This window comes from Convolutriloba macropyga, chromosome 11, assembly GCF_964194025.1.
Source record: "Convolutriloba macropyga chromosome 11, txConMacr16.3, whole genome shotgun sequence".
Classification (NCBI taxonomy): Eukaryota; Metazoa; Xenacoelomorpha; order Acoela; family Convolutidae; genus Convolutriloba; species Convolutriloba macropyga.
The window spans coordinates 4,486,324-4,497,614 of NC_134478.1; the positions used below are offsets into that span (position 1 = coordinate 4,486,324).

General features: G+C 37.8%; 1 protein-coding gene across 1 annotated transcript; it reads left to right on the forward strand.

Moving 5' to 3' along the window:
- Positions 1-1,465: 1,465 nt before the first annotated feature.
- Positions 1,466-3,223, forward strand: LOC142349887 (heparan sulfate glucosamine 3-O-sulfotransferase 1-like). Its single transcript, XM_075401725.1, has one exon. The coding sequence runs from the start codon at positions 2,014-2,016 to the stop codon at positions 3,109-3,111; it is 1,098 nt and encodes a 365-aa protein (XP_075257840.1). The 5' UTR covers positions 1,466-2,013; the 3' UTR covers positions 3,112-3,223.
- The last annotated feature ends 8,068 nt before the right edge of the window (positions 3,224-11,291 follow it).

An 11,291-nucleotide genomic window follows, 5' to 3' on the forward strand; every position in this document is an offset into this window, starting at 1 on the left:
CGTGCGATGTTGCAGGATCTATGAGTGCAGTGTCGGGAAGGGTCAAAGCGTTGTGTGGTGCCGGCGTTGCGATTGCTGTTTCGGTGGCTGCGGTGATCTCAGTGCAGTTTTTGCAGCTGAAGTTTTCGGTCCAATCTTTCGCTGCGGCTAGACCACTGCATTTCACGTGCAAATATTTATAACATGTATGACACCAGACGCCTCCCCTACGTAGGGGACCCTTGCAGAGTGGACAATGGGTTTGATCAGCCATCAAGCTGCGGGGCTAGGAGTTGGGACGGCTGCACTGAGGGGGACTAGATTAAGTTAATTACAGGAGAGTAATAACAGCAACGATATTTAAAGTATTGAATGATGTTAAACAGAATAATAGTGAAAACATGGTTTCCATGAAAGGAGAAGTGCACGGTGTCTTTACAGAACAGGTTAGGTTCAAGAACATTTCTAAATGAGGGTGAAACTATAAACAACTTTAGGGCACAAGAATCAATATAATTATACAAAGCGTAGTTAAGGGCACTGATTTTCTTATTTATGAGGCGATTACAGCTGGTGGGTATAACTTTGGGAACAATCAAATTATTTGGGCTAAATTTAACAATAATCAGCTGAATGAGGAATTTCCAATGCTCTATGAAAGTTTCAATACTACTACGGTGATCATTGAAGCCGGCAATTACTACAACAGTGTTCAGCTTCTGGTCTGGGTATTTATTGATAACATCACAGAGATCTAGCAGTTTAGCACCTCGATAGGAGTGAACACAACCCTTTACTTGACCCTCGTCTATATATTTGGTACGAGAAGTACCCAAGACCAAGTCCGAGCAGCTGGAGGGAAGAGGGTAGGCATCAAAACGTCCCATTCACAGAGCCTGCTAACATTCAAAACACAAAAAAATGCTCTAAAAATGAAATCAATTAGAATGCTACGACCTGATGTGATGAAGGAAGATGGTTGGCATCAAAACATCCCATTCACGGAGCCTGCTAACATTCAAAAACACGAAATTGTTCTAAAAAAGAAATCTGTTAGAATGATACGACCTGATGTGATGAGTCGGACCTTGACTCTAACGAACCATACCCGAACCTTGCCTCTAAAACCCTCCCATTGGAGGTCCCCAGTACAAGGATTTTGCCATAACAAATCTATTTAATAAGTTTATCACAACAATTAGGCTATATAAGAAGATAGCATGTGTGCTTGGGAGTGATAAAAGATTTATGCTCACTAAGCTGGGGAGGCCGAAACAGAATAGATCCTTTAAACCGTGACCCCTGTTAATGGAAGACCTGGTAACAAAGACAGCTACAGCTAAATCGCAATCGGAGAGGCAACCACTATCGCGTCCACTCTTACATCTGAACTGTTCTGAAACTATGGCTTTCTTGCCCGCTTCCTGCATTGTCTTTAGAATCGACGTTAATCATTAAAACGAAACATCATTAAAACGTTCCATAGATCATCTGAAGGTTTTGTTAATAAAAAAGAATTTATTCGATACCTTGTTCTTTAATCAACTTAAATCTCGTTAATTTAGGTGGACCATAAAATTATGATAAAATTTGGTCAGACTTTCCAGCGGGATCTGATTGACAGTATTCAAGGTAAAGATTACCCGCAAGAAATCCTTTACACTGCTGATCTCGAAAATGTTTTTTTTCTGATTGGGGGTGATGTGGAGGATTTCGAGGACAAAAAGAATTTCAAACACTTTTACCAGGTTTCAATCTAAATCGGCAATTTGCTCAACCGTCTTATGGTGCTGAAGATAGAGGGTTAATACTCATAGATATCGACTCTACCAACAAGGTAGGCAATTTGGTTCTGTCGCAGTGTATCCGCTCTCGAAATTCTTCCCCCACCCCATTATAGTATAGTATTAATTGGTAAATATCTGTTGTTTTTGCTCTGGGAAGATTTGATTTTGCAGATGTTCAATGTGTTGCTTCCACAGGTTTTGTCTCACCTTCAAAATAGCATGAGAAACAATTCGCTAAAAAACTGTAATGAGTACACAAGCGCCACAAATTCCAGTAAAGCATATGCTTTGCTTCCTCTTGACAGTTTTTGTGTGCTCATTTGTTTTCGCTTATCAGTACATCGAGAATAGCAATTATTGTCTCTCTACAAGTTATATCATGCCTTACCCAGAATCAACAGCTAAAGTACAGTCTTCATTGAATCCAAGATTTGACACGAGCATTTCCAGGAGTCCAATCTATACAAATCTTTCACACGAGCATTATAATAAAAGTGATGATGCAGTAACATCAAAAATGAATAATCGAATAGAAAAGTCAAATTCATTTTGGAAAGCTGCCGAGTTCAGAGGCTGCTGTTTACCGAATACAATAATTATTGGAGCCAAAAAAGCAGGAACTAGAGCCCTTATAAATTTCCTCAAAATTCACCCAGAAGTAGCCATTGCTCCAAATGAAGTTCATTTTTTCGACCGAGAAGAAAACTATTCCAGAGGTCTCAAGTGGTATGCGAAAAAAATAGAATCTCAAGATGCCAAAGTACTTATAGAAAAGTCGCCCTACTACTTCATTGATTACAATACTCCTGAAAGGGTACAAGCTTACAACTCATCAATAAAATTAATTCTACTAGCACGAAATCCGGTGAAAAGGGTTTTATCGGACCAAACACAGTTGTTCCACAATTCTGGAGGAACGACGCCGACCTTGGAAGAAAAATTATTCACTTACGACAATACTACGGTCGACAAAACAGCCAAAGTTTTACAACCAAGTTTATACGTGAAGTACTTAACTCATTGGCTGCAATGGTTTCCTAAATCTCAAATTCATATCGTTGACGGTGACAAATTAGTTCGTGAAAATCCTTTTTACGAAATGAAACCTCTCGAGAAATTTCTCCAATTGTCTTCCTTTTTCAACCTCGATAAATTTCAATTTAGCTCAACCAAAGGTTTCTTTTGCCCAGTTTTGTCGAATAATGATTTGAAATGTTTGGGATCAACAAAAGGAACAAAACATCTCAGATTCTATAATAGCACAATATATAAGCTGACTGAATTCTTTCAGCCGTATAATGAACAGTTCTATACTCTTGTTGGTAAAGATTTTGGGTGGACTTAAATCCATTTAAGTCCACCCAAAATCTGTATTTTGTAATTTATGATAGATGAAATCTATCGGCCTTTAGTTAAACAAGTGATTAGATGTAGTTAATTTTAATATTTGTTGACAACATTTTTTAATATATGCAACTACACTGAGGAGAAATGCAATAATTGTTACCTTTAAAAACTAAAGAATGTTACGGCTGTCTTTGAGCGGATAATTTCTGAATTTTCCAGTAAATGAATTTTTGAAGACCCAACCAGCTGAGAAGAGATTTGAAATTCGACCGAAAGCTCAGTGAGAAATTATGATAGATAAATAATATTAAGAAAAATATTGAGAAATTAGATAAGCATGGTGGGTTCATTTATTGAAAAAACGATCTGAAGCAAAGACAAAATTTAATTCCACGTTTTTATTTGCTTTTGTGCTGAAAGAATAACAATCGGGACTCTATCCTCCTTTTTGGGGGGCGAAATGCGAACATTGAGAGGTCGAGTGAATCGCGACTCAACTGAAGCATCAGTAGAAAGAACTATTTTTGACGTGTGATTTGTCGGCCTTATAAGAAAAAGTTTGTTTTGACGAATTTTCTCATTTCGTAGTTGGATGAACCCGCTCTAGGGCACAATGGTTTTGTCCTCCAAGTATTGCGGGGATTTGAGAGAGTTATGTTGAATAGTATATTTATTTTAAGTGTTGGAATGTATTTGATAGTTGAGACATCAGAATGATGTCAATGACGTTTTTCATGAGCAATTTTTTGTCCCACTTTTAAATGTTGGCGCGAATCGAATTATTTTATTACAATTCCTCGACAGGATCAAAACCTTGAAAGGTGTTCAAATTCTTCTAAAAAAATAATTTTCAAGTGGTGACTTAGCGTCAAAAATACCTGACCTAAATTCGTCAGTTTTCACCCCTCTTCCCTACATTGTTCATATTGGTTCCCTCAGATCACCTCGATTTTATTTGAACTTTTATCTCGCCTTTGCATACGCATTTAGCAGAGTTGCTTCTGTCTTCATTGAATATAGGTCCTCTTTTTTTGTTGCAACGGTCGGTCTCTCAGCATGTTACCCCGAATTATTACTTTTTGTATCTGACGCTTATAGCTTAACTCTGCTTTGTTTGGAAACTTGCTCCCTATTTTGTTCCTTGAGCATGTCACGTTCAACCAGCAACCCCTTGTACTCTTTAAATTAGTTCAATTTTGGGAAGTCTGCTTTATTCCTAATTAGTTCCAATGTCATTCTTTGAATGGTTCCATTTTTATTCCTGGAATGGTTTCAATACCTTTCCTTGACTGATTCCAATACTATTCCATTATTGGTCGCAATGCTATTCCTTGAATGGTTCCAATCCTTCCTAAATTGGTTCCAATGCTGTTCCTTAATTAATTCCGATGCTGCTACTTGAATGGTTCCATTGCTATTTATTGAATGGTTCCAATGCTACTCCTAGATTTGTTCCAATGCTGTTCCTTGATTGGTTGCAATGTTTTCGTTGATTGATTCCGATACCTTTCCTCATGATTCCAAAAATATTTCTTGAATGGTTCCAACGCTACTACTAGATTGATTCCAATGCCATTTAATTGCTTCCAGTTTGATTGATTCAATGCCTCTTGATTGGTTCCAATTTGATTTTGAACCATTTGATTGGTTCCAATGCCTCTTTGATTGATGCGAGTCCTTGTATGGTCCGAATGTTTTTCGAGGATTGGTTTAAATGCTGTTCCTTGATTTGTTCCAATGACATTCCTTGAATGGTTTCAATGCTCTTCCTTGAATGGTTCGAATGCTACTCCTAGATTGGTTCCAATGCTGTTCCTTGATTGGTTCCAACGCTATTCCTTCAATGGTTGCAATATCATTCCTCGAATTGTTTCGATGCTGCTCTTTGATGGGTTCCAATATTTTTCCTGGACTGGATGAAATGCTACCCCTTGTGTGGTTCCAATTCCACTCCTTGAACGGTTCCAATGCGGTTCATAGTTTGGCTTCAATTCTGTTCGTTATTTCTTCAATGGTACTCCTTAAATGGTTTTATTGCTATTCATTGAGTGGTTCCAATACTATTCCCAGATTTGTGCCAATGCTGTACCTTGATTGGTTCCATTTCTACTCCTCGAATTGTTCCAATTCGCTTCCTTAAATGGTTCCAATGTGACTCTATGATTGGTTCCAATACTATTCTTAGATTTGTGTCAATGCTGATCTTTGATCGGTTGCAAAGTTTTTCTTGTAATATTCCAATGCTACTCTTTGATTGTTTCCAACACTTCCTAGATTTGTTCCAATTATGTTCTTTGATTGGTTGCAATGTTTTCCTTGTATGGTTCCAATGCTATTCCTTGATTGTTTCCAATGCTATTCCTAGATTGGTTTTAATGCTGTTCCTTGATTGGTTCCAATGCCGTTGCTGTTTTTTTTGCAATGCTATTGCTTGAATGGTTACAATGGCATTCATTGAGTGATTCCAATAGTACTCCTTGAATTCCTATTCATTGAATGGATCCAATACTATTCCGACATTTGTTCCAATACTGGTTTTTGATTGGTTCCAATGTTTTCCTTGAATGATTCCAATTTTTTTTCCTTGAACGGTTTCAAAGCTATTCCTAGACTTGTTCCAATGCTGTTCCTTGATTTTCCTCCTGCTATTGCTTAAATAGTTACAATACTATTCCTTGAATGGTTCCAATGCTATTCCTAAATTGGTTCCAATGCTGTTCCTTGATTGGTTCCAAAGCTATTCCTTCAATGGTTGCAATATCATTCCTCGAAGTGTTTCGATGCTGCTCTTTCATGGGTTCCAATACTATTCCTGGAGTGGATGAAATGCTACCCCTTTTGTGGTTCCAATTCCACTCCTTGAACGGTTCCAATGCGATTCCTCGTTTGGCTTCAATTCTGTTCGTTATTTCATTCCAATGCTATTCCTTGAAAGGTTTTATTGCTATTCATTGAATGGTTCCAATAATTTTCCTAGATTTGTGCCAATGCTGTGCCTTGAATGGTTTCAATGGTCTTCCTTGAATGGTTCCAATGCTATTCCTTAATTGGTTCCAATTCTGTTCCTTGATTGGTTCCAACGCTATTCCTTCAATGGTTGCAATATCATTCCTCGAAGTGTTTCGATGCTGCTCTTTCATGGGTTCCAGTACTATTCCTGGAGTGGATGAAATGCTACCCCTTTTGTGGTTCCAATTCCACTCCTTGAACGGTTCCAATGCGGTTCATAGTTTGGCTTCAATTCTGTTCGTTATTTCTTCAATGGTACTCCTTAAATGGTTTTATTGCTATTCATTGAATGGTTCCATTACTGTTCCCAGATTTGTGCCAATGCTGTACCTTGATTGGTTGCAATGTTTTGCTTGATTGGTGGGTTCCATGCTACTACTTGATTGATTCCTATCCTGTTCCTTGAATGGTTCCAATGCTACTCTTTGATTGGTTCCAATGCCATTACTAGACTTGTTCCAGTGTGTTTCGCGGATTGGTTTCAATGCTGTTGCTTTGTTTGTTCGACTGCTATTCCTCGATTGGATCCAGTGCTGTTCCTTGATTGGTTCAATTCTACTCCTCGAATTGTTCCATTTTGCTTCCTTAAATGGTTCCAATGCGACTCTTTGATTGGTTCCAATACTATTCTTAGATTTGTGTCAATGCTGATCCTTGATCGGTTGCAAAGTTTTTCTTGTAATGTTCCAATGCTACTCTTTGATTGTTTCCAACACCTCCTAGATTTGTTCCAATTATGTTCTTTGATTGGTTGCAATGTTTTCCTTGTATGGTTCCAATGCTATTCCTTGATTGTTTCCAATGCTATTCCTAGATTGGTTTCAATGCTGTTCCTTGATTGGTTCCAATGCCATTGCTGGTTATTTTTGCAATGCTTTTGCTTGAATGGTTACAATGCCATTCATTGTGTGATTCCAATACTACTCATTGAATTCCTATTCATTGAATGGATCCAATACTATTCCGACGTTTGTTCCAATACTGGTTTTTTATTGGTTCCAATGTTTTCCTTGAATGATTCCAATTTTTTTTCCTTGAACGGTTCCAAAGCTATTCCTGGACTTGTTCCAATTCCAATGCTGTTCCTTGATTTTCCCCCTGCTATTGCTTAAATAGTTACAATACTATTCCTTGAATGGTTTCAATGCTATTCCTAAATTGGTTCCAATGCTGTTCCTTGATTGGTTCCAAAGCTATTCCTTCAATGGTTGCAATATCATTCCTCGAAGTGTTTCGATGCTGCTCTTTCATGGGCTCCAATACTCTTCCTGGGGTGGATAAAATGCTACCCCTTTTGTGGTTCCAATTCCACTCCTTGAACGGTTCCAATGCGATTCATAGTTTGGCTTCAATTCTGTTCGTTATTTCTTCAATGGTACTCCTTCAATGGTTTTATTAATATTCACTGAATGGTTCCAATACTATTCCCAGATTTGTGCCAATGCTGTATCATGATTGGTTACAATGTTTTCCTTGATTGGTTGGTTCCATGCTACTACTTGATTGATTCCAATCCTCTTCCTTGAATGGTTCCAATGCTACTCTTTGACTGGTTCCAATGCCATTACTAGACTTGTTCCAGTGTGTTTCGCGGATTGGTTTCAATGCTGTTGCTTTGTTTGTTCGACTGCTATTCCTCGATTGGATCCAGTGCTGTTCCTTGATTGGTTCCAATTCTACTCCTCGAATTGTTCCATTTCGCTTCCTTAAATGGTTCCAATGCGACTCTTTGATTGGTTCCAATACTATTCTTAGATTTGTGTCAATGCTGATCCTTGATCGGTTGAAAAGTTTTTCTTGTAATGTTCCAATGCTACTCTTTGATTGTTTCCAACACTTCCTAGATTTGTTCCAATTATGTTCTTTGATTGGTTGCAATGTTTTCCTTGTATGGTTCCAATGCTATTCCTTGATTGTTTCCAATGCTATTCCTAGATTGGTTTCAATGCTGTTCCTTGATTGGTTCCAATGCCATTGCTGGTTATTTTTGCAATGCTATTGCTTGAATGGTTACATTGCCATTCATTGAGTGATTCCAATACTACTCATTGAATTCCTATTCATTGAATGGATCCAATACTATTCCGACGTTTGTTCCAATACTGGTTTTTTAGTGGTTCTTATGTTTTCCTTGAATGATTCCAATTTTTTTTCCTTGAACGGTTCCAAAGCTATTCCTAGACTTGTTCCATTGCTGTCACTTGATTTTCCCCCTGCTATTGCTTAAATAGTTACAATACTATTCCTTGAATGGTTCCAATGCTATTCCTAAATTGGTTCCAATGCTGTTCCTTGATTGGTTCCAAAGCTATTCCTTCAATGGTTGCAATATCATTCCTCGAAGTGTTTCGATGCTGCTCTTTCATGGGCTCCAATACTCTTCCTGGGGTGGATAAAATGCTACCCCTTTTGTGGTTCCAATTCCACTCCTTGAACGGTTCCAATGCGATTCATAGTTTGGCTTCAATTCTGTTCGTTATTTCTTCAATGGTACTCCTGCAATGGTTTTATTAATATTCACTGAATGGTTCCAATACTATTCCCAGATTTGTGCCAATGCTGTACCATGATTGGTTACAATGTTTTCCTTGATTGGTTGGTTCCATGTTACTACTTGATTGATTCCAATCCTGTTCCTTAAATGGTTCCAATGCTATTCCTATATTGGTTTCAATGCTGTTCCTTGATTGTTCCTGGATTTTTTGCAATGCTATTGCTTCAATAGTTACAATGCTATTCATCGAATGATTCCAATACTACTCCTTGACTGGTTCCAATGCTATTCCTTGAATGGTTCCAATTCTATTCCTATATTGATTTCAATGCAGTTCCCTGATTGGTTCCAATGCTGTTCTTGGATTATTTGCAATGCTATTGCTTGAGTAGTTACAATGCTAATGATTGAATGATTCCAATACTAGTCCTTTAATAGTTCCAATACTATTCCTACATCTGTTCCAATACTTTTTTGATTGGTTCCAATGTCCCTTGAATGGTACCAATTCTTTTGCTTGAACGTTTCCAAAGCTATTCCCAGACTGGTTCCAATGCTGTTCCTTGATTGGTTCCAATGCTGTTTCTAGATTATTTCCGATTCTATTGCCTGATAGTTACAATGCTATTCCTTGAATGTTTCGAATACCATTCCTTGACTGGTTTCAACGTGTACTGTTTGGTGGGTGCCAATACCATTCCTCGATTGGATCCAATGCTATTCCTTTTGTGGTTCCAATGCTTCTGCTTGATTGGTACCATTGCTAAACTTTATACCAAAGTGATTCCTAGAATTGTTCCAATGCTGTTCCTTGATTGGTTGCAATTTTTTCATTGATTGGTTCCAGTGATACTACTTAAATGATTCCAATCCTGTTCCTTGAATAGTTGCAATGCTACTTTGATTGGTTCTAATGTCATTACTTGACTGGTTGCAATGTTTTTCCTGGATTTGTTCCAATGCTGTTCCTTGTTTTGTTCCACTGCTGTTCCTCGAATGGATCCAGTGCTGTTCCTTCATTGGTTCCAATTGTACTCCTTTAATCGTTCCAATGCTACTCTTTGATTGTTTCCAACACTTCCTAGATTTGTTCCAGTTATGTTCTTTGATTGGTTGCATTGTTTTCCTTGTATGGTTCCAATGCTATTCCTTGATCGTTTCCAATGCTATTCCTAGATTGGTATCAATGCTGTTCCTTGATTGGTTCCAATGCCGTTGCTGGGTTTTTTGAAATGCTATTGCTTGAATGGTTACAATGCTATTCATTGAGTGATTCCAATACTACTCCTTGAATTCCTATTCATTGAATGGATCCAATACTATTCCGACATTTGTTCCAATACTGGTTTTTGACTGGTTCCAATGTTTTCCTTGAATGATTCCAATTTTTTTCCTTGAACGGTTCCAAAGCTATTCCTAGACTTGTTCCAATGCTGTTCCTTGATTTTTCCCCTGCTATTGCTTAAATAGTTAAAATACTATTCCTTGAGTGGTTCCAATGCTATTCCTATATTGGTTTCTATGATGTTCCTTGAATGGTTCCAATGCTATTCCTTGAATGGTTCCAATGCTATTCCTATATTGATTTCAATGCAGTTCCCTGATGGGTTCCAATGCTGTTCTTGGATTATTTGCAATGCTATAGCTTGAATATTTACAATGCTACTCATCGAATGATTCCAATACTATTCCTTGAATGGTTCCAATGCTATTCCTTGAATGGTTCCAATGCTATTCTTATATTGATTTCAATGCAGTTCCCTGATTGGTTCCAATGCTGTTCTTGGATTATTTGCAATGCTATTGCTTGAATAGTTACAATGCTATTAGTTGAATGATTCCAATACTATTCCTTTAATGGTTCCAATACTATTCCTACATCTGTTCCAATACTTTTTTGATTGGTTCCAATGTCCCCTGAATGGTGCGAATTCTTTTCCTTGAACGTTTCCAAAGCTATTACCAGACTGGTTCCAATGCTGTTCCTTGATTGGTTTCAATGCTGTTTCTAGTTTATTATGCTATTGCCTGATAGTTACAATGCTATTCCTTGAATGTTTCGAATACCATTCCTTGACTGGTTTCAACGTGTACTGTTTGGTGGGTGCCAATACCATTCCTCGATTGGATCCAATGCTATTCCTTTTGTGGTTCCAATGCTTCTGCTTGATTGGTACCATTGCTAAACTTTATACCAAAGTGATTCCTAGAATTGTTCCAATGCTGTTCCTTGATTGGTTGCAATTTTTTCATTGATTGGTTCCAGTGATACTACTTAAATGATTCCAATCCTGTTCCTTGAATAGTTGCAATGCTGCTTTGATTGGTTCTAATGTCATTACTTGACTGGTTGCAATGTTTTTCCTGGATTTGTTCCAATGCTGTTCCTTCTTTTTGTTCCACTGCTGTTCCTCGAATGGATCCAGTGCTGTTCCTTCATTGGTTCCAATTGTACTCCTTTAATCGTTCCAATGCTACTCTTTGATTGTTTCCAACACTTCCTAGATTTGTTCGTTATGTTCTTTGATTGGTTGCATTGTTTTCCTTGTATGGTTCCAATGCTATTCCTTGATCGTTTCCAATGCTATTCCTAGATTGGTATCAATGCTGTTCCTTGATTGGTTCCAATGCCGTTGCTGGGTTTTTTGAAATGCTATTGCTTGAATGGTTACAAT